At 36.1% G+C, this 24,440-nt stretch overlaps 1 protein-coding gene and 1 long non-coding RNA gene across 3 annotated transcripts in view; one reads left to right on the top strand and one right to left on the bottom strand.

Moving 5' to 3' along the window:
• Positions 1-23,844, bottom strand: part of LOC113043566 (non-muscle caldesmon-like) — a 29,770-nt gene extending 5,926 nt beyond the window's left edge. Inside the window, exons 1-12 of one of the 2 annotated variants that reach the window (XM_026203027.1) lie at positions 23,638-23,844; positions 15,949-16,095; positions 11,014-11,368; positions 10,783-10,922; positions 10,285-10,543; positions 9,939-10,067; positions 3,552-3,595; positions 2,586-2,667; positions 2,161-2,301; positions 1,389-1,487; positions 468-560; positions 208-316 (exon numbers count right to left, since the gene is read on the bottom strand). In XM_026203027.1, the coding sequence (XP_026058812.1) occupies positions 208-316; positions 468-560; positions 1,389-1,487; positions 2,161-2,301; positions 2,586-2,667; positions 3,552-3,595; positions 9,939-10,067; positions 10,285-10,543; positions 10,783-10,922; positions 11,014-11,368; positions 15,949-16,095; positions 23,638-23,681 (1,642 nt within the window). In that variant the 5' untranslated portion in view covers positions 23,682-23,844. Of the gene's footprint in view, positions 1-207; positions 317-467; positions 561-1,388; positions 1,488-2,160; positions 2,302-2,585; positions 2,668-3,551; positions 3,596-9,938; positions 10,068-10,284; positions 10,547-10,782; positions 10,923-11,013; positions 11,369-15,948; positions 16,096-23,637 lie in introns of both variants that reach the window. The other variant, XM_026203028.1, reaches the window with a different exon arrangement.
• Positions 434-1,975, top strand: LOC113043567 (uncharacterized). The gene is made up of 2 exons (XR_003275748.1): positions 434-1,454; positions 1,597-1,975. It is a non-coding gene; the product is annotated as an uncharacterized LOC113043567 (long non-coding RNA).
• Positions 23,845-24,440: the final 596 nt, after the last annotated feature.

Here is a 24,440-nt window from a genome sequence, read left to right as displayed (position 1 = left end):
TGTAGCTAGTTAATATGACATAACATTACCTAGCATGCCTTTGTTGGCCTGCAAAAAGGCATCAAGACCATGCATCCATATTGTATTGTTTTGCCATTTTTATCTAAAGAAACATATTTTAAGCTCTTTTACTCGTTAAACAAACTAATGTACATGTGAACTGTTTTATTAGCTTCAAATTATGTCAATTAGAAGAAAGTGCCTCACTTGTTTTTCCATTCGGGTAGACACTGTAATGATCACCATCAGTGGAAATCTTCTCGTATTTTCCATGGCCTGTCACAACAAACTTGTACCGTTTACCCGAGGAGGAGCCCTAAAATATAAAAAGGTGAGTATAAGAAATAGTGAAAGTGGCATTAGGCAAGAGATTCATTCAGCTTAAAAAACAAAAACAAAAACAAAAATAATTGTATAATTGTATAATTGTAAAATTTATCAGTACAAGATTTCATCTGAATATTTACCTTTCCTCCCAGTCCTGACCTCTCTCCTGCAGAACCTTCTCCAATAATTTCCCACATGTTCTTTTTCTGCAAAACATCTCCAGGTTTAACGTCCTGGAAATGAGCATTAGAAAGCATTTGTTAAGAATGACTGTATTTTCCTAAATCAGCTGTTGTACCCCAATGTCCTTTTATGCTGACCTGAAATCCAAGTAATTTTTCACTGATTAACTGACTAGACCATTGAGTTGAACTCATTGTGAACCGGATTAACAGACTTCTTGAATTCATTGAAAATTCTAAGTTTCTCACAAAAAAAAAAAAAAGTTATTGAATCACTTCAGAAGACTTGGAATATGGTGTAGAAGTGGTGCTTTTTTTGTCCTTTTAGAAACTCGAAAGCTTCAGACCCCATTCATTGCAAGAAACCATCACAGACTTCAGAATTACTCCTTTTGTTTTCCAAAAAAAGAAAATCAAAAAGATTTGGAACAACATGAGGGTGAGTAAATGACTTTGGGTGGACTATTGATTTGACATAAACCAGATGTCATAATCTACTATCACTCAATTATTCAAAGATAAAATTCAGTCATACAGCCTTTTTTATCGTCTTCAAAAGCTTACGTTTCTTCGAAACAATGTTTATTACATCTGGATGTAATGATCCAAGGATTTTTTCTTCAGACTTTAACCGCTAGAATTATAAACCACATGCTCACATCAAAGAACATTGGGGTTTACTGGACATGATGATTGATTATCTGGATTTTGGGAAAATAAGTGAAGTTGCAGTAGCTCATTCTACCACAAGGGGGGAACTTAAATGTACCTTTGTTATTATACTATATTATACTATTGTACCATGGGACAAATACACGTATCTCTCCCCAGCACATTGGTTACCATCTAAAGATTTTCAAGGTTCATTAATAGACTTACAGATGGTGTGGAAGGGGATTGTCTGTTCCCGCCTTCTGGACTTCCTTTCACCCAATGGTTGATCAGGTTTGCTACACCCACTTTCACACATTCTGTATCCTAAAAATATAAAACCGTTCCAGAACTGCATGTATAAGAAAACTGCATTCCAAATAATCTAAATGAGTTTCTTTTTGTATGTTTTTGGCTTCATATGTTGATGGTGAAGTGCAATTCATGAGGTTATGATTGATCTGGCAAACATTTCCCAAGAATTCCTACACAAGAGCTTCCCATTGATGGCTGTTCATGTGCGTCAGACTCTGGCAAACCAAGAGTGTGGGTGTGAATGTGAAAGTGTAAAGAGCAGATGTTGTTCCACACTACATGACGACATGACCTATCTCACGCTGCAAAGCTGAAGCCACCTCTTGACCTCCAAACTTGCACAATCTGAGACTCATTCAAAGCACTAATAGAAGTGCCCTGACATCACTGTTTTCCCTCATAAGATTTAAGGGGTGATATGAAACAGCTGGTTTCTTATTAGTTTGACATGTTCCTTAATGCTTCTTCCACTATTACTCCCATAAAGACTTGAAGTACAGAACACAGAGCATTTTTATGATTCTTTCTTTTTCATGCTTGAAAGGTTTAGCACCTTTGTATGAACGACCAGTACGATATTCAAAGTGTTAGCTTTTCTGAAACAGCCTTAAAAATAAGTGAGTGAAGACCTAGTTTTTTTTTTTTTGGTGTGAGTCAATGAATGAAATGAAATCTGATTTCTGACCTTCAAAGGCGTTCCTTTCGGGCTGCTTTGACTCCTGACCTCTCCTGCTTCGAATAAGTTTTTTTTGGAGGCCACCGGAGCAGAGACACTAGGCATGTCTACTGTTGCTGACTTAGTCAATTTTGCATCTTTAGAGGAGATCTGCAACACATTAAGACAGTTAGGCTCATTGAAAATATCGCAAATGTAATGATCTCATTTAATCACTCTAAATATAAACCATGTGATCCATTGGTTGCGAATGCTGCCAGAGACAAGCCCGATTTCTTTAAATAATGGTTTGACTAAGAGACCGTTCTTTAAATAGGCATAATATAATAAAATAAGAATTTACTGTCCACAGTTTGACTACAGATTAACATAAAGATCAGTAATACATAAAAAGTATACCAAGACATAACAAGATATAAGACTGTAAACTTAACCTCAATTGCATTAGTGTATTGTTCCAGTTTGTCATCAATCTTGGGCAGAAGTACAGGTCTCTGGGTCTTCTTGAAACTGTTACTGTTTTCAAAACAAAGATTCATATTAACCAGTGTCGTTTTGATAATAAAAAACTAAAATAAAAAAAAAGGAAAAAAAAGGAAAAAAAATATGTAAAATTTTAAAGTTCAGCTTATTAGCTGAAAAACTAATAAAATAATAAGATTCGTAAAAATGAGAAGCACTGACAGTACAAAAACTGAAATAAAATTAAAGCATATTGTATTTGGCAATATATAGTTTACAGAAATATATAAAAATAAGAAAAACGACAAAAGCATGTTACAAAAATGAATCAAACTTTAACATGAAAATTGAAAATCTAAAAATAAAAGCTAATTCAAAATATAAATATATACTATAATAGTAATAATACTAAAATGAACAGGCAAAATGCATTAAAATAATGCATTATTAAAAATAATAAAATAATCTTATAATTATTTGTAAGGCTACCATATATCGTAACAATTCACATATTTACGTTTAAAAAAGCCTAGAAAATTGCAACCATCTGACATGACATTTACCAAAAAAGTAACAAATAAAAAGTGCTAGTAGTAGTAGTAGTAGTAGTAGTAGTATTTCCTGAATGTTTTGCTTGTATAGATAAGTCTAATTTGTGTTTTTGTCCAACACAATATCTTAGCAGAAATCAGGTTAAAGAGTAAACTCCACATCTGGTTAAAGTTAGCCGACCCATAAATCATTGCTGACAAGGCAATGGACTAACAAAGTAATACCATCAATGTCAATATTTACTTTTACACAACAGCCATTTTGACAACATACTTGTAATTTTTTGTCAAGAATCTGCCATTTATTGCAAACTCACCGAGGCCAAGAATGTCAAGTAGATTGCTAATAACTAATTTTATTAATTTTATGTTGATGAATGAACTCACCTCTTCTTTAATGATTGATTCAAGGATTCTGTTCTCGCTGTGATCTGGAATTAAAAGAAAGTGACGTTTAAAAAAGATATAAGCAGAGTTTGAAAAAGGATGAGAGGATTCCATGTCATATTTAATTAAAGGTTGTGTTATTATTAGCAACAAAAGATAATAGTTTTCCCCTCCAGTGAGCTGTTACCTCGAGTCAATGAGCTGAATGACAAAAACTCATACAGAGGCATTCTTTGCACCAATATCTTGAATTTTAACTTAATTTATGGAGTTGTTACCCTGCAACAGTCAACTGTATGAAATTTAATATTAGGTACAGGTCTGGGGGCGGAGCCAGTGCGTTAACTGCGTAATAACGGGAGAAATCCATGTTGTACATGTTAACAAGCTCCTGTTTCAGGCTCCCAGAAGGATCCCTTGTGTTGCTGTTGGGCCCACTAGCTTTTTAACCTCTACTCACTGAGAATGTACTTTCAGCTGTCAATCACTTCTGTTTCTTACGTAAATACACAGCCAAGCATTGGTCCCCAAACCACAGACTGCAAATCCCCACTTTATCAAGTCAAATTGGGTTTTAAAGGAAAAACTACCATGCCGGTCTATAGATGAGGTCACGCTTTTGTTGTTTTGTTGTCAACATACAATAATTTAAACAATAATCTGTGCGATTGAAAGTTTGTTTGTTTGAGGGCAAAAAAAAAAAAACTCCCAATGTTGCTAACCTTAGTTTTGTGTGGTACCATTCGTTTCAGATTAACCCTTGTGCATCCTTGAGGACATTTTTGGCTTTTTCAGTTTTGTTTTTTTGATAACTTTGCCTGTGTTAATGCTAACTGCATAAAATTTGCCACAGGTGTGTATTTTTATTGGAATTTTAATATTTCACCTTCATTTCCTTTAATAAATCTATTTTCTACTAGGTACACAAAATACTTCCCCTCAGGACCTTTTGGACAAAAATGTCCCCATTGAAACCCATTAAAACTGCAATTTTTAATCCCGGTGACATTCAGCTATAAAATGATGCAATCTTTGTCAACAGGCTTTCATTCTGTTGGCAAGGCTTCAAAATTTACATTTTTACTATATTTTACCAGATGGTGCCATTTTTTCAGTTTTGGCATATAAAGCAAATTATCGCTTTATTGTTGTTTTCTGCTGTTTTCGGATTATGCATATTATAGAGCCAATTAGATATTTTATGAAGCTATAATTGTGTGGGCCTGTTGGTTATGGATGTCAGAGTGTGGTTTGTGTGTACTGAAAATCTTATGTGTGTGTGTGTGTGAACAGTTTGAATGAAAAATATATATATTGTACTGGAAATCACAAATCCCACCCCATGTAAATTAGTCATACAGAGTTACAGACCCTGTCATGTGGAAACTGAATGCAAGGTGAAGGTGAAAAAGTTACTGCGCTTTGAAGATTTTTTTCAGTCAAACACATTTCTTATTACTTGTTTGCACTTTTTCATTTGTTATTGTTTTTGTTCAAAGAAAAAATGTGAGCTTGATTTTGATGTAGTAGTTCAGAAGCCCCTCAAAACCTTGTTTTTGTTTTCACCTCGAGAAAATGGCGATTGTTTTGTCTGGTAGATTTTAGTTGAGACGGGTGCTTTCACAGCCAAACCTGTAAATATCAGTGGCTTGAGGGCCTTGTCATTTCATAGTTTGCAAGATGAAGAGACGTTTCACAGCAAGGGAAGCTCTGGATCTAGTTGTGGCCACCAACAGTGAGCACCCAGCTACATGTGTAAGTGAGGATGAAGAGTTGACTTCAGAAGATGAAGTCAAGTTTGCATTAGAGTCTGACTCTGATAGCTCTTGTTCCTCTGATGACAGCACTGAGAGTGAGGACACAGAAGAGACTGCAGATCTTCAGTAGAATTCAAAAAATGGGCAGATTCTCTGGTCTTCCACTTACACTGAGACGCTGCGTTACAATCCTGCCAAGGGTATGACCCCGGGTCCCACACACTATGCAACTGCCCGCATCACAACTTTGCAGTCCTGCTTCGACCTCTTCATCACCGAAGAAATCATTCAGCTTATTCTGGAGAACACTAATTTACACGGGATGCGTTTTGTGATGGATTGGATTGATTTCGATTCCACTGACATTCAGGCATACATCGGGCTGCTGATTCTGGCCGGCATGTACAAGTCCCGATATGAATCAACAAGAAGCCTGTGGAATGTGGAAAACGGACGTTCCATTTTGCGAGCCACCATGTCCCACTATAAATTCAAGCTCCTGAGCTCCACCCTGAGGTTCGATTTCAAAGGCCGATGCAGATTTCGCCAGTACATGCTCAGCAAGCCTGCCAAGTATGGCGGAAAAATTTGGGTCACCTGTGATGTCACCACATCCTATGCATGGAAGTTGCAAATTTACACGGGGAAGTCTCCTTGAAGTCCTGCGGAGGTGAACCAAGGAAAAAGGGTCATTCTGGAAATGACGGAGGGGCTCCAGGGGAACACTGTGACCTGTGACGATTTTTTCACCTCCTATGGACTGGTGGAGGAGCTTCTAAAGAGGAAGATGGCCCTAGTTGGCACAATTCGCAGGAACAAGCCAGAGCTTCCCCCAAAGCTGCTGCAAATAAAGCATAGAGCACTTCTGTCCTCCCTCTTTGCTTTTACTAAGACGTACACAGCTGTGTCTTACATACCCACGTTTTTGTCCTTTTGGACCTGAGTGGTAGTTTTTATTTTAAATCTGATACTGCATAAAAATATGAAAGCATAAAAATGAATGTCGTAGTTAACCATTTACATATCCAAGGATGTAATATTTAAAGAAAAAAAAAAACTGCTACGCATTTAGTATATGGAAATGTTTTATTATTATTATATTTTTTATAAAAATCAACAGTGGCATTATGTAAAGAAACCGACGTTTAAGGTGTTAAATTTCTGAAAATTAATGAACGTTTGGTTATTATGATTAGAACTGATGCTGGAAAAAAATCTAAGTCAATGAAAATGGAAAAAAAAATTAATCTATAATATTTTTATGACACTTTTTTGAAAAGGACATTTTTGTCCTTTATGGGCCTGAGTGGTAGTTTGATTTTTAAGCTGACACTGCAAAAATAATATAAATGCATCCAAATTAATATTGTTGTTAATAATTAACACATCAAAGACTGTAATAGTCAAAGAAAAAAAAATCTGCTTAGAATTCACTTTATGGAAAATAATAATAATAATTATTATTTTTATTTAAAACAAAAGTGGCATTATGTAGAGAAACCAGCATTTAAAGGGTTACAATTCTGAAAATTAATGAATGTTTGGTAATTATGAATAGAACTGGCACTAGTAAAAAATCTAAGTCAGTGAAAGTGGAGACAAATATTAATCTATAATATTTTTATGACACTTTTTTGACACAGACATTTTTGTCCTTTATGGACCTGAGAGGTACTTTTATTTTTTATCTGATACTGCATAAAAAATATGAATGCATTAAAATTTATGTTGTTGTTAATCATTGACATATCCAAGGCTGTAATAATCAAAGAAAAAATAATCTGCTTAGAATTCAGTAAATTGAAAATAATTAAAAATTGTATTTTTTTCATAAAAAAACAACAGTGGCATTGTGTAAATAAACCAGCATTTAAAGGGTTAAAATCCTGAAAATTAATGAATGTTTGGCTATTATGATTAGAGCTTATTCTGGTTAAAAAAATGGTGTCAGTGAAAGTGGAAAAAAATATTAATCTATAATATTTTTATGACATTTTTTGGACATGGACATTTTTGTCCCCTATGAACCTATGTGTAACTTTTTTTAATTGATGCACAAGGGTTAAGCTATTACAGGGTCTATTTCAGATATTTTTAGATATATCAGTGGATAAACACAAGGAATAGAGACAATAACAGAAACGCCTAACCTTATAGTGTAATAAACTTAATAGCTGGGGGACTGGGGCTTCATTTGTAGTCTTTGCACTCTTGAGAGGAATTGCACAATTCAAGAAAGAAACAGCTCCTGTTGTTTGCCATTTTAGGATGTGAACATATGCTTTGTCCTCAAGACCTTTCCATAAATGTTCAAGATGATCAGACATGGTCACTTCAGATCTTGTAGGAAGATGATTGTTTTTTTTTTTTGTTTTTTTTTGTTTTTTGCACAGGTGTCCAGGTTTTATGCTCCTCATACTATGCTTTGCATCTTTGTGGATTGACGTTGGGTACCAGTGGATAAAAGCCAGATTAGCTATGAATTCAAAATTTTCTTAGCTCGAGACCTACAGGTTGTGTTTAGACTGAGTCACTGAGGGCCTGTGTAATTTGTTTTATTTATGTTGGTTATGTTTGACTAGAAACTAATCCCCTTTGACATTAAAGAGTCTGCAGAACCATGCAAACCATGCAAACACCATAATGCTGTGTAGTTAGTTGCTATTGCATCGATTAAGCTGTTGTTAAGATGTTTTGGTCCGTTACTAGGTGGTTACACAACTCTCCAATATTTTGGTCTCTATGATTAGGGGTTTATTTGTTGTTGTGCCTTAAGCACCACTGGTTATGAATCGACCATTATGGTGTTTCCATTTATGTATGTTATGTTTTTCGGAAATGTTGGCAGTTCGTTAATGAATGTGTCTATGCGAATTCTTAAAAATCACAGAATGTCACGTAAAATTGATTCAAAGGCCTCTGAACATGTGTTTTTCCATTAAATGAAGACATGTTACTTGCCAGCTGTCTGTAATCACTCAAACGAGTGGTGGAACGTCTTCAAGAAATGGAAAAATTAGTCAGAACTAATATTTTCAAGATGTACAATAATGAAAGTCCTATAAGTGCATATATAAAACCACAGATCTTTTCACACAATGGAAAGCAAGTGCAGCAGATAAACTAATTGTAGTCGTGATTCGGTTTTGGTCGTTAAAATAAATAAACAAAAACATGCCCTAAAATAAATAAAATCAATGTAAGGGAATATTCCAAGTTGCAAAGTGAGGTTCTTATGGCATTGCATTTATTTACCAATTTATTATTATTAATATTATTATTTATCTGATTTTGTTTGTTTTTACTAAAATACAGGTCATAATAACTTTATGTAATATTCAAAACATGTTGATTTGTTCTGAACCTGGAATATTCCTGTAATCCTTATCTGAAGACCAATAGATGAATATACATGCTTGTTACTTGATGTGGTCAACCATTTATACACTGCAAACATGTGGGTTTGTTCACAGCACAGCCAGCACAAGCAACTTACAAAATAAAATGGAGCTTGCATTCTGTAAAAAAACAAAAAACAAAACAAAAACAGAGCAGGATTATTTGTCATAATTCTTCAATGTCCTAGAAAAGTTCATTTGTTGTGATTGATTTCTAGGTTGTACAAAAAAAGGTCCTGTGTATAAAAATAAAAAGTTACTAGATGTTTCATAGTGATCCAACAGAAGAACCATTTAACCTTCAAATAATTTTAATTAAACATAAAGGTCCCTAGTTGGCATGGATGGTTCCATAAAGAAGGTTAAACATACATCTATGCAACCTTTCCTCTGGACAAATGTTGATTATAGTGAAAAGAGTTCTTTAGATTTTTAAAATGTTCTTTTAAGAACTGTTCGCTGAAAGAACCAAAAATGATTCTTCTATGACATCATTGTTAAAACCTACTTTTGGAACCTTATTTTTTAAGAGTGTAGTGTGAAGTACATTTAATTAATCAAAAGAACCTTTTGTGAATGGTACGTTTCCATGCATGTTAAAGGTTCCTCATGGAAGCATTGATGCCATTGTAAAGAACCTTTATTTTTAAAAGAATACCATTAAGGAACTCGGTTCTAGGAACTAGCCAGCAGGGTCATTCCTAGAGAACCACCGGCAGCAGGAACTCTGAAGCGGCCGACCGTGACATCTTTATTTGTGGCATTTACAAACATTAACAACCAGTGAATAAAGGACGCTGTGTTTGGAGCGTCGTAGGTTTCATTTAAATGGAGATGGAATGTCAACATACAATCTGACTAAATCTCCTATGAGAACTTGTAGTGACATCTTTGAGGCCTACAGAGTTCCTATTATTATTCTTATTCCGAAAATTAGCTCCCCCAAACGTTACTAGAACTAAATATGTTACTAGTTCCTATGGAGCGAACACGTCAAAAAGTGGCAACTTCCGCCAATAGATCTAGATTCCTGCGATGCGAAAGCACCTATAATGACCTTTTTTTTTTTGGTACCTTGGAGTATCATGAAAAACCATATGCATGGTTATCAATTAGCACCACGGCGAAGTTCAGTGACATTAATTACTGATACCATCACTATACTACAGTAGTGCCACGGTTCTTGTTTGTAAGGAAAGGTTGAGAATGTTTATGCAGATTTGTATAGTTACCTTGAAAGTTGGACTCATTGGGTTTAGAGGGTTAAATGGATCATCACCATCTGTAGGATTCTTCATTCTCTTCTCCGCTGCTTCTATTCTTCTCCGCTCAATGTCTTCCTTCATCTGTCTCTTTTCCTCCTGTAATCAATACAAATGAAACTATGTTTTATACAAGCTTTAATAAATACAGTTCTTTAGTTTAATATTCCCACCAAAATAGAAAGTTCTGTCATGACATCTCTCAGAGGGATTGGCATGGTTCTTTAAAGGACAATGTTAATGTGTTTGGTCTTGGTGGAATAGATCTGCTACGCCATAACTTTGGATTTAGACGGATAGAAATCAGCTCAGCCACCTCTTTTTTGGTTAGTTTCTGCTGTTCCTCTTCCTCTTTCTTCCGCTCCTCCTCTTCACGAGCCTTGCGTCGTTCCTCTCTCTTCTTCTTCAGTTCCTCCAGCTCCAGCTCAGCCTCGGCTTGACGCTGCCGTAGCTGCTCCATTTCCTTGCTCTCCTTCTCCTGGTGACTACGTCTGATCTTCTCCAGCTTCAGCTCGGTCTCCAGACCAGCGTGCACGTCCTTCTTAGTCTCGAAGATCTGATCGACATCAACAGTCCTGCTGGAGAAAAGTGGAGAACAGGAAAACGGGGTTAGTCTCGGACAGCATGTTGGTCATTTCTATGAAACAATCAGTAATTATTACTATTGGACCAGCAGATTTTCTCATAGTCTATTATGAATCTATCTCAGACGAAGTTAAATGGCACATAAAAATAAAACAAATTGTGATTGGTAAGTTTCCTTTTAGTCAGACTCTGCGAAGTTGATAGTTCTCGGCCAGAATAAGCAGGTTACCTGGGTGATCTTTTGGTTTTGACCAGATGTGATGTCATTTCCTCTGCAGCTGCCTCTCCATTGCCATTAGGCACTCTGTCTTTCTGTAGGAATACTTGTGACGTGTATGACACCTTCACCTCCTTCCTCTCCTCTTTCATCTGTGAGTTATAGTATTGATTTAGACATAGTAACGTACATGATATGATGTTCTGTAGTTCTAATACCGTACTGTACTAATTCTCGTGGCACCTTGTTCTCCATCAGTGGTTTTATTTCCTGTAGTCTTCTCTTGCTGTCGTCATGCCATTCCTCCGACCTCGGACTGATCTCCGTTCGTCTCTCGGCGCTCCTCCTCCTCTCTGGTCTTTTCTCCTCGTCCTCTCTGTCCTGTATTTGCTGACGCTGTATAGAAGTGGTGAAGCTGCTTCTGTCACTTTGTCTAGATCTCTCATTCCCGTCTTTCTCCGCCTGTTGTAACTGTTCTCCACTGCCGTTCTCAGCCATTCTGGACCTTGTTCTCCGTTCCAGCTTTTGGGTCCAGTCGCTGAAACCTTCATCCTCATCCACAGCAGTCGGGATGCTAGGTTTGAATTCACTTTCATAGCTGAATAAAACAACAACAGCATATTATAAGTACTGTAAGTACAGTAAAAACAATCGTATGTGAGCCAAGGCTTAGCAGTTAGTGCATGTGCATTGAGCTGTGGTGCTCATGTAGGAAATGAAGATTTGAATCTTGCTTTTACAATTAAACTAAAAAGGAAGAAGTTTATTCTTAATCCCTATAAAATGATCTAAAGCTTGCCAGACCTTTACTGTAGCAACATTGCAAGTTTTACAGATCTAAACTTAAGTTTCCAGTATAAAATGTATTTCATTAACTGAAATAATGTTCATGTGCCACATTACTAAAATTGAGGCAGTTTTTTATATTGAGTTAAATTCTATTCTGAGGGTATATATAGAATGTAAACAGTGTCATACGCGCAAAAGACCATCGTAATAACATGCATGACACAAAAACAATGCTATAAATATTAATTTTACAGCAAAATATGTAACATAAAACCTAATGTATGTACACAACTAATAGTAATGACTAAAAAGATGCAGTTGTTTCGATGAAAACCGATCAAATTTGAGCCTTTCACAGAGAATTCAAGGAATGTCAATTTATGTTTTATCATTAAATTATAAGATTACTTTTTTCTTTTATGCATCTAAAAATGTAATATTTTACAGTGTTTACATGAAATATCCCATTAGATCCATTACAGTTTTTTTCCCTTTATAGAGTAAGGCAACTTACGAACATGTTTTATAAAAAACTTTACAGTCTTTATCATTACAATTACAATCATTTCAAAATGTAATTAAACATATAATTAACTTGAACTCATTTTGCAAAATAGGTAAAATATACTTAATCATGCCCTTCCAAAATGAACCGCCTTCATAAATACTTGCATATATTTTTAAAAATAAATGTGACAGTATAAGAATTCCCGAAATATGAAATATATAATTGAATACGAAAATGTCCATATACCCACACACAAAAAATCCTGAATGATTTCCACTCTTTACATCTTTTTAACATAATGTGAAGAATCACATCAACTCCATCTAGAGAATGCCCACAATACGGTTAGAAAAACATGTATATTATTAATAAATGCATTTTAGTGACATAAATATCACAAAGCAGTTGCTCATTTGCACGTTCATTAATATATCTTTGCATTTTTTAAAAACTACTGGTATATTTAATTACTGGTATATACAAGCACACACACACACAAAAAAGTTTGCACAAGTGCCCTTTAGTTGCCGAATACATAATATTCACATACTTGTTTTTGCCTTTATTAATTTTGCCTAATTTGTTCCTCACTTTCAACATAGACTGGAATCTATCTAATCTAGGCCCCATATATATATATATATATAAATACACACACACACACACATATATATATGATGTAGACTCTTAGAGCAATGTGAGGCAGACCTATAATTACATTGACAGAGAATCAGTGCAAGCTAACAGCCAGTCAGTCAGTCACACACCTGTGATGGTTTTACTTTGACGAGAGAAACTATGAGCTGAAGTCACTGTGCCAGCCTGTTAACACCAGAGTCAGACTTCAAACACTCCTCGCAAAACAGATGTGAACAGAGGTGTGTGTGACGATCTAACAGGTGCTGGTTTGTTGTTGTGTTCTTTCGTTTGCCAGGGGCGACCAGAGGATTTTGATGAAGTGCCATGAAATGTTGTTGCATAATGCTAACTATTTCACACACACACACACACACACACACACACACGCACACACACACGCACACACACACACACACATATAGCCTATATATATCAAATAGGCAGTATGCTGGCCACAATTGACTAAAACAAGGGAACAAACTCTAAATTTGAGGCCACAATTTAACTAAAATTAGAAAATTCATTAATTAATTAATTTTGGGAATGAACAACATACTTCATATATCATGTGCAAGGCTTCATACTATTGACAGTAAACCTTTTTTGCCTATGAAAATTTGCAAAAAAATGTTGCTAATTCGCAGAAATGTAAAAGAAATTTAAAAAAACAGTTCCATTATTCTTTGATGTCTGATTTTAATAAACAAATTGTCCTTTGCATTAAATCGTAAAACTCTTTATGACATCATTTCCTTTTTTTATGCATTTTGGTAGGTTCCACTTCACTGATTGGTCGGCTGATCTAATCTGATTTGGTAAACAAAAATGTTTTAATAATAAAATTAGGGCTGCCAATCGATTCAAAAGTTAACTCGTGATTAATTGCACATTTTTATCCTTTCTAAATGTACCTCAAATACTTTTGAATACTTTTCAAGTTTTTAATAGGATCTAATCAACATGGGCGTGGACAAATATAAATGTTTTATGCAAATATACTTTTTATTATTAGTGAAACCATAGTCAACATAGAGCAGGAAAAGTAGACATCTTTCAAATGTCATAGATGTTTTTCAAATAACTTAAACCGAGAAATACCAGGTTCCCATTACTTTGCACTGAACAATTTACTTACACAAGCCTGTTTACATTTTTCGCAGGACAGGGCAGCTCACTTCTAAGAAACATGCAAAATATACATTTAGCCTAAGTGTGTGTGCAGCGCGAAAGAGAGACCTCAAGCTCATGCAACAGTACCAGCGAGTCTCAGATACTAAATAAGGTTTGGGCAAACTCTAAAGATTTGTCGCTAGACGCTAGACTCTCTGAAAAGTAGCTAAATCTAGCGCAGAAAAAGTCACTAAGTTGGCAACACTGTGCATCTCCATTTCTCCAACTATGGGCAAGGCCATGGGTCAAACAGAAAAGGCCCGCTGCATTAATCACGCCTAAATATAAGGCTGTTACGCGTTAATTTTGACGGTCCTAATAATTTTTTTTGACATAATGTCATTGTATATATGAATTGCAATTGAAATGTATTTTTGTTTGGATTAAATGAACATCACTTCATCATCTCTGACCCATATACGCTACTAACTATTGTTACAATCGTACATTTGTATAAGAGTTCACACAAGGTTTAAACACACACACCATGCAACAGAGCTCATAATAGTGATAACAGAGGCCGTTTTTACTGACAAAAAACTGCACCTCTCACCCTGTTCATTGCAAAGTGTTGAATTAAAAACGGTTTCATCTGCCCAGGAGCGGCCAGAAAGGAACGCAAAGCACATTCCATAAGATTATTAAGCAGATTTTCAGCAAAGCGTAACGACTGAACATCAATAGTCAGTCAATACAATTCAGCTGCACAGTTATAAATCTCAGTGCTTATTTACTTCACCCGATCTTATTGAAAACCTTACTAAAAAACCTCTTTCCGCGTTGAACCGATCTAAAAAGTCTTGAAAATGATTCATGTGTCTCTAAGCCAAGAGCGCGCCTTTTTAATCTTCTCTGATCAAGGATAATTACAAAGTGGCCCTAGATGACCTATTTCTGCTTTAAACAGGTCGACTCGGAGAGCTGTGTTTAACTTCACACGTATAAAATATGTGGGGTGTGAGGACCGTAATGTTTCTCTGATTAAAAGCAAGGCGCTGTGGTGTGGGGTATGACATAAACCCTGCTCCAAAGGAACGCTTGCTGAAAATTCTTCAGGGATTCGGTAATGATGAAAGAAAAGCTGTGCCATTGTATTGTTTAGTTGAGAGGAAAGGTTGAGAGAGAGAGACTAAGCCTAACATTAAACCATAATCCTGACACTAAAGACATGTGATAGGGATAATAATCGCATAATATGAATTCTCTTTTCATCCACATCTGTGTTCAAAAATACATAAAAAATGCAATTCATATACATACAATTGCTTGTGTATTTATATATTTTAGCATTATTTTCATTTTTGATTCAGTTGTTAATGTTAAAAAGTCAAAACTGTCAAACAGTTCTTGAAAATAAACCGTATTAAGTATCCTGGGACACCACCTTAATATTTTTTTCTAAAAAATAATAATAATAAAGCAGTGAAATATTAGTATTTGCAAAACATTTGCGTGCCGAACAATGTCAAGTGGCATGACCAACATGAAGAAAACAAATCAAAACTAGAAAAAACTGAAATCGAGTAATGAAGAGAACTAATGATTTAATGTCAAGATTTATAAGTCTCTTAAAATATCAGATAATTCACATTTTTATGTCAAGCAAAGGTTAGTTAAGATTGTAAAATGTGATGTGGTGTAACTCCTAAAATGTTACTTTACATTTTTATGTTTATCCATTTCATTTCCATCTTTTTCTCCTTCGTAAGTCGCTTTGGAAGCATCTGCTAAATGACTAAATGTACTTGTCTTGAGAATGAAACCAACATGAATACAAAGAGTGCATTTCGTAGAACTTGGCACATGTATTTTTTAAACTTTCCTTTACTTTATCATGGACACTCGTATATTTGACCTTAAAACTAAGCAAAGTGTGGTTAGTTGCTTTGCATGTCAGTCAGACGGTCTCCTTCTCTCGATGTGGACAGACTTTGTTCAGAAAAAGCGGCAATGAGAACCAGACATGTTGTAAGACTGTATTTCCATATTTCACGAGGAAATCAGCCAGGCAACAAAACAAGCCTAACAAAAACCAGGTGAAGTGCAAAGAATAGAGCGGCGTTCACACTTACAGGCCGGTCTCAGGTGGGTTCACACTGTCCTGAAGGGAACCGGCAGATCCAGAGAGGCTTTGTTGATTGCGGAAAGCCTCCCGAGCACGACGCCTCCTTTCTCTCTCGATCTCCTCGGCATCTTCGATACTCCGCTGAGCCGTCACTCTGCAGGAAGAGAAACGAAAACGAGCCCCTTGTTACAACAGAAGACAATCGTTTCTCTTTCTTGACCTATATGTGAGAGCTGTGGTGGAATGATGAATGACCCCGGGCCCAGAAGAGTGTTGTTGTCTATGACACATGGACCTCTTTGTTTAGTCTCTTGCTTGAGATTCAGAGCCAGTGGAACATCTGCTCTGGCATTCGACACCACCAATGAGTGACCTAGACCCTGCAAACTCACCCTTAAGATACTGAAGCATCTCTGTGTTTGTCTAGCTTACAGAAACACAGATATGCTCTTCATGTCTTCTATGCTGGAAAAAGTAGGCCAAACTACTAATTTCAGTTGCTACTTATTAATGCTATCTTGCTAAATGATTATGATAGCAAGCATTAACTTTCAGTGTATGTTCAACCAAAAATTATTTATTTTTGTTGCAAACTTATGTTATGTATGACTTTCTTTCTTCTGTGGGGCATAAAATAAGATATTTTGTTCATATTTTGTGAGTGGAAGTCAATGGGCTCCAATGTTATTTGGATCCCAAAATTTTCCAAGATAGTTTGTGCTTTGTAGAAGCAAGATCTTCACACAGGTTTGGAAGGACAGGAGTTTGAGGAATGATTTTTAGGACTTTAGGGATCCGTGGTCAATTAAAGGTGAACACAGGTCACCAGTGACCCTCAGAAGAATTTCAGGCCAGGTTAAAGCTGAGGTCAAAGGTTGATATGATGACTTTACAGCTAGCCATAAAAGCATACTCATTCATCAACATGAAAAAAGTTCCAGTTAGAAACTAAAAGGTTTTTCAGACTAATGACATCATAGGTAACACTTTTTAGCTTCTACAACTTTTTTTTAGTTCTTTATTAATGATAGTGGTGAAACTGACATGAAGAACCAATAATGTAACACCAAAAACATATTTTAAGTTAATAAATGAGCAGATCGCAACGGAAGAGCCTACAAACCCCACAAAACTCCTTCAGTTAACTTCTTGGGTAAAGAACTGTTTTAAAGGTGATTCTTGATTCAATTTGTATATGAGTTTGTTTCTTCATCAGAACAGATTTTGGAGAAATTTAGCAGATGAGTCCACTGTTCATAATATTCATAATATTATTGTAATTACTGACAGAATTTTCTTTATTGGGTGAACTATCCCTTTGTGGGGAAGTCGTGGCCTAATGGTTAGAGTGTTGGACTCCCAATCGAAGGGTTGTGGGTTCTAGTCTCAGGCCGGATGGAATTGTGGGTGGGGGGAGTTCATGCACAGTTCTCTCTCCACCTTCAATACCACGACTTGGGTGCCCTTGAGCAAGGCATCGAACCCCCAACTGCTCCCCGGGCGCCACAGCATAAATGGCTGCCCACTGCTCCGGGTGTGTGTTCACAGTGTGTGTGTGTGTTCACTGCTCTGTGTGTGTGCATTTCGGATGGGTTAAATACGCACAAATTCTGAGTAGGGGGTCACCATACTTGGCTGAATGTCACTTCACTTTGACTTGGGTATCTAACTAGCTAAATTTGTTCTGAGGCAATGATATATTGAACCACTGTAGAAAAGTGCTATCATCATTGTAATCTAGCTGCAGTTACCTATAGTTCTCGTCCTGCAGCAATAGTGTTTTTTTATAAAGCAGTCTCTACTCATAACCCAGCTACAAAAAATAAACACACACACACATCTGAAACCAACCGTACAGTTTCATAAAGGGCTTATGGCAAGATCTCATGTGTCACACTCAGTTCCCGTGCCTCTGATTATTATAGGCTGTTAATCACCCAGACAGGATTACTTCATTTTTTTGGCAGAAGCCACGTGAATGATGTCAATCCTGCCAGTGATGTCATGCAATATCTGATTAATTTGCCACTATCAGCCCGATTATGTAGCCTGGTTTTCTTTTTCCGTCACGTCTGGAAAAACCGTTTTCCAAGAGTTCAGTCATGGTGCGCTTATTGTCAAACGCAGACTGACAAAATGTTTCCTGAGACCCATTTCTGAATTAAATGGAAACAATAAAGTGAGAGTGAGGGAATGGGAATGGGAAAAGAAAACAAGAGCCTGGCTTAGATTCAGCACGTAACACCTCCCTTGACAGTGTGTTGACTAAACTTCCACAGCCTGGTGCCCTGAGGCTGAAAGGATTTGGAGGGCTTGACAGATTGGGAAATGTTTTTCGCCATTGTTGCCTGCCCTAATTTTCCACAACCAAGTCTGGTCTTGAAGAGCACGGGCTGATCTAGATTGGTCAGTCTCAAATGGGTCACATAGAAGTTGACCTCCGAACTGAGTTTCCCTTTCCAGCTCTTAACCCTAATCATTAAAGTGAAACTGCTCAGTAAATGTCAATTGTCTGCTACATGATCTCCAGACAGGGTGTTGTTATTGCTGGTGGAAGGCCAAAATTGATGGCTCACCCAAAAATGAAAATAATTGCATTATTTACACTGTCTTTATTTATCCTTGTTCCAAACCTATGACTTTAATTCTTTTGCTGAACACAAAACAAGATATTTTGAATACATATTTGTAATATACGTAAATATTTGTATGTTCCACAGAAGAAAGAAATGCATACAGGTTTGAAACGGCATGAAGGTGAGTAAATGATCACAATCTATTTTTTGTTTGTTTGTTTGTTGATTGAACTCCTTTTAAGCCCTGTTTACACCAGCAACATTCATCAAGTTGTCATTGTAATGTGACCTACCAACTTCAGATGTGTTGCACGCTACCAACACCTCTACCTCTCCTCATAGTAAACTGTCCAGTGCCTTTACACTCCAGAATCCACAATACTTGTTTTTCGCCTACTATAGTACATATGATATTTGGATGCAGTCCGAGATTAATACGTTTTTGGTAAAATATTCCTTTAAGCCCTAGTTTACACTGACACTGACAAAGCAACTGGAAGCGTTCGTTCAGTCGAAGACACAGAAGTAGTTATGGGCGCATTCGAAACACTGCTTCATGATGCTTCGAAACTTTTGTGAATCTTTTGTATCGAATCAGCGTTTCGGAGCGAGTATCAAACCGGCCAGGTCACGTGATATTAGCAAACAAAGCTTTGTTACGTCACACTGTTTCAGATTGTTTCGAAACCCCGATGGTTCACCACTAGGGGGTGTCGATCTCAAAGTGAACCCATGAACCACTTCTGGTTACCCAGTTAATCATGTGACATGAAATCGCATGAAAATTTACTATAAACGAAAAAAGATTTCAGGGCCCGATGTTATGGGTCATTAAGCAAGAGGAGAACTATATTATTTGAGAAAGAGCATATGAATGGCATTTAATAATTAATTTAGTTCATTGTGTGTCAAGAGTTTGATTAAACTTAAATAAAACTCGTAACACAAGCACTAATATTTAATAATATTTGTGTTTGGTCTGAGTTCTTGATGCTTTTACATTGTTTTCACCAGCAGGTGTCCTCAGCATTTACTGTTTCAAGAAACATCGAATAATTTTTCGAAGCAATTAATTCAATTTGCAATTACCAATATTTCGTTCATTTTAACATTATTCTTTAAACACTATTTCTGTAAAATGGTGCTTTAGAATAATTATTTTATAATTATTAAATCATTATTTACATTGATTAGCCGCGTAAAACCTACTATGTTTTTATTTTGGGAGTTATTTGATATGTGTCGATGCATTCATACATTAATTAAATTCATTGAAATCATTAATTTTACCATGGTATATATGCCGAGGTAACGGTTGCTGCATGACCGGTATGAAAGTTCTGTGCGAATGCCACTAGGGGGAGAAATGTGTCATATATATATATATAAGGCAGTAAGTGATGCAAAGAGGAGCAGAAAAATATCAATATAGAGGTAAACATTTTAATGACTGTGTATTAGCCCTTGATGTTTATGCAGTATTTTGAAATAGCCTTTTTAGAACATCCTAACTGACAACACTGACACTGTGAAATGTTTTTTAATTTTACTTGATTTTCTTTCAAATAAATTTAAGCTTCTGTAATGTTGTTTTAATTTCAGTTACATTACTGCTTGCTTTTAATTCACCAAAAAGTGTCTAAATGTCTAAAAATCTCGCCTACGCCAAATGCGACGTTACCTCAGCGAAGTCATTCAGTCCTATTATAAGTTCCTGCTGTACAACCTTTTTCTTAACTCTACTCTTTTCTGATCTTCTTTGTATGAAATAACAACTCATTGTCCTTAATTGAAACCGTTTAAATGTTCCATTGTGTTCTTGTTCGCAGGGAAGCAAGTCCTTGTTTTGTGTTTGTGTATCCTGCGCTTTGAGATCTAACTGATGGGTGCTGTTATTTGCTCCTCTCTCATTTTGTTTCTGCATTGAAGGGCAGCTGTGAGGTTTATTGAGTCCGATGATGTCATCTTAACGACAGATTTAAAGAGCAAAGGAGGGTTATTTTCCCAGGCATGTTAGTATCTTCCTGCTGTCAGTGTGTGGTCGCATCACTGCAAACCTCCCAGAGATTTCCCAGTGTTCCCTGAGCGGCTGACGACATGTCAAAGCACTGAGCTAAGCTGTGGAGAATGTGGCGTTATGAATCATGAGAACCGAAATCAATAATTATGTCGAGCTCTAAAAATGGTTTATTTCCAGGCACACTTCAAAGAGAGAGGATGGGTTCATAAATGGCATAAAATTCAAATAAATGATCACTTTATCAAAAGGAATTTGAATATGAAATGATTGATTCTCTGTATTTTTATGGCCCAGGAATAGACACTTGTTCTCATTTCAGTTAACTGATTGATATACAGAATACATGTACTAGCCCTAATTTCACCTCATTGCAATTTTTATCTCACTGCATAATGACTATGCTATGTGGCTCCTCTTACCCCCACCCCCCGATATACCTCTCTAAATGCTCTTGTAATGCTTAACTAAACATAACACAGTGTTAATTCTACTCTGCTGCCTAAAAGCTTTAGAAAAGCACACTGCCACGGGGATGGTAAAGTTTATTCACCCTTTCAGTCAAACGGCTAAACCCCTGCATTCCAGCAGCTCTTATCAGAGTATCGTAAATAGAAGAGCGGCTCGCGTGAAGTCATGGCTTAGTCCACAATGAGAGAGAGACTTCTCGAGCAACTTAAAAAACAATGGTGTGAGATTCTTACCTTACAGAATCAACATCACAAAACTAAAAACCGAGAGCCTGCCAAATCTACAATGAGAGAAAAATGACAGAAATTGCTATTATAAAAGCCCGTTTCCACCTAAGGATAGGTGTATATATATTTTTTTTTCACAATTGCAAGTTTATATCATACAATTCTTACTTTTTTCTCAGAATTGTGTGAATTATTTTTTTCAAAGTTTATATCTCACAATTCTCTCTCTCTCTTTGGCTTCAGAATAAACAGTGAATTTCTTTATCACAATTCTCTCTTTTTTTTTTTTTTTTTTTAGAAATCGCACGTTTATATCTCACAATTCAGACTTTTCTTCTCAGAACTGCAGTTTTTTATATTTGCAGTTGTGAGATATAAACTCGCATTACCATTTTTTGTTATTACTCGTATTTGTGCAGATTTTTGTAGTTTTTATCATGAGTGAACAGCTCACAATTTTTTACGTTTTTTTTTTCTTCTCAAAATTGTGAGTTTACATTATAGTGCTTTTTATTTTTATTTTTTTATTTTTTTACTATTTTTGTTTTATTTATTTTTTTAGAAAGATTTTCATCAGCTGGTTTTGCGGTCAGTGTCAGTTTAACATGCTATGTGAACTGTACAATCTGCAGGCATTGGGATGGTTTTCAAAATACTGCGACAAGCGTACAGTATACAAAATATTGCATATGCAGCATCGTAATTGATGTATCCGGTATGTGTCTAAGCAAACCACACAATAGTTCTGATGAATTTGGGCTGTTTTAATAGAGAAAGCAGCTTGCTGAGTGTGAGAAAAGGCTGTTTTTGGCAGCTCTGAAAAGCCTTGGGGAAATAAATCCTGTCTGCCATTAATGCAACCTGTTTGTGTTTGACAAAGCACACCTGATCCATCTCAAATCCTCTCTGTCCAGATGTGAACACAACATACACATCCACAGAGGTAATGCTATTTGTTTAGTCTTTCGCTATATATGCTATTAAAACTGAAATCTTTAAAAATAAACCACTCCCTTTGTGTTCCACGGGAGAAAGACAGTTATAGGGGTTTGACGTGATGGGTAAACAATGACTGAAGGTTCATTTTTAGTTGAACTAAGCTGTTTCCGGAAGCGTTTTAGTCCAATTCTGAACAGACACGCTTGTGTTTGTGGAAAAACGCAGTCGGCTAGATTCTGGTATTTGAATGGGTATATTGCTTCATTGTTTACAGTAAACAAACTGCAGTTTTCGACCTAAATTATAGTTGGTTTGCGGCACCTTTACACATAACCGGTCAGATTACTGTGTGTCACAATGAATGTCAACTGGTCACATGTTTAATTAGGGTGCCCTCAACCCTTCCTTCCTCCCTTTCCTGTCCCATCATCCATCCACAATCCCACAGCACCTCTGGAAGAGACAATAAACTCTCATCTGGACCCCTGACAACTTTCCAGCTTATAAAAGTGCCAGTGAACTATTTCTCTATAAAGACAACAGCGCATGAAGGTGCAACAAATTGTTAAGATGTAGTAAAATGTGCTTTAATTAGTTAATTATTGTATTTTTTCGAATATATGTAAATTGATCTTACTACTTTTTATCAGGGGTTTTTCAGTCTTCTTCTTTAGGTCGTTTTGTTAGGTAATTGATAAGCTATTAAAACAAACACAATGCTAACAATTTCAAGTTTTCTTGTTAAAAAATGTCTATGAAGAACGTAAACATGAATATACGTGTAAACAGGTACACTGCAAAAACAAATACATTTTTTTTGCTTCAAAATCCAGATTTTTCCTCGCAGATTTTTTTCTAGTTTGTAGTAATTGCGACTAGTTACTGTTTTTTGTTTGTTAGTTAGTTTTTTCATCCTTTGGCAGAAATAAGCTTCCATATTCACAAATCCCAATGTATTACTTGCCATTTCTTTTTTGTTCATTTATGTTAAAGTTTATTAGTTTACTAGTGAATTGTTGGAATATTTATACTGTTTAGTTTATATATTCATATTGATTCTCCACAAACCCATTTGAAACTAATAAAAAGAAAAATGTGGTTGAACTCTTTTAAACAATTTTATGATTAAGTATATAAAATAATTATAATAAAACTTCACAACAACATAATTAACGAAAGAAATGATTACTAGTTACTTTCATGTATGTGCAAAGTTGAAACTACAGTCTAAATGTTTAATGTTTTGGTCTTCCCATAACAAAGGATGACAGGTTCTTAAAGAACACAAAGGGAATCACTTTCATTTCAAACAAGAATAAACATTGTTTCATCTTTACCCATAAAACAGACATCAGCAATTGTGAAAAAAACAAAACAAACATTCGTCCCTCATCACACCTGAGATCCCATCTGCAAGCTTTACATTTTATTTTTTTATGTTAAAGTCTGGCACACAAAGTCCTCACCTCAGGAGGTTCTGCAAGCCTTGCTTGCTGGAGCTTCGTCTCATGATGGCACTTGATATTGTTCTTTCTTCTCCAAGCTCGGAATTCTTGGAAGTTTTGTACTCCGTGCAATCTGATTCACAAACGCTGACGTTCTCTTTCCTCGGACACTCGAGCTTTTGAGGAGAGATCCACGCGGCACTCGGTCTGGTTTCACAGGCTGGCTTTAGTCACACTTTGTCCCCTCCTCCTCTCCTCCCTCTGTTTTTTTTTTCTTCCTGCATGTGGTTCTCATTGAGAGAGCTCAGACCATAACCTTACAGCTTTTCCCCCTCCTTTACCCTCTTTTCCTGGGTCATGCGGCCGTCCCTGGGGGAAAATGTAAGTTGATACCCCATGCTATGAATCCAGCCCCCCACAAGACCCCCGTCCCAAACCCAGAACTCAGTCTTTCTTTAACTGTGTTTACATTGGTAACAAAGCTCTTAGACATGCTTACAAACAATCATTTTGATACTTCCCATTGTTTGTCTCCTCTGTCTGCATTATTAGTTATACCCGATCACAATTACACTACCAGATTGAGGTCAGTGGGATTTGATTTTTAAAGAAAAATTTTATATATCTTTATTCATCAAGGATGCATTTAATTTATCAAAAGTGACAGAAAAGAAGTTTATAATGTTACAAAAAAAGTATATTTCAAATAAATGCTGTTCTTTTGAACTTTGCTTGCATCAAAAACATGGTTCCCATAAAAATATGAAACATGTTTTGTTTTCAGCATTGATAATAATCAGAAATGTTTCTTGAGCAGCAAATCA

The sequence above is a fragment of the Carassius auratus genome, chromosome 25, assembly GCF_003368295.1.
Source record: "Carassius auratus strain Wakin chromosome 25, ASM336829v1, whole genome shotgun sequence".
NCBI classification, from domain to species: Eukaryota; Metazoa; Chordata; class Actinopteri; order Cypriniformes; family Cyprinidae; genus Carassius; species Carassius auratus.
Note: the sequence above shows the minus strand (reverse complement) of the source record. Positions and strands in the feature narration are given on the sequence as shown.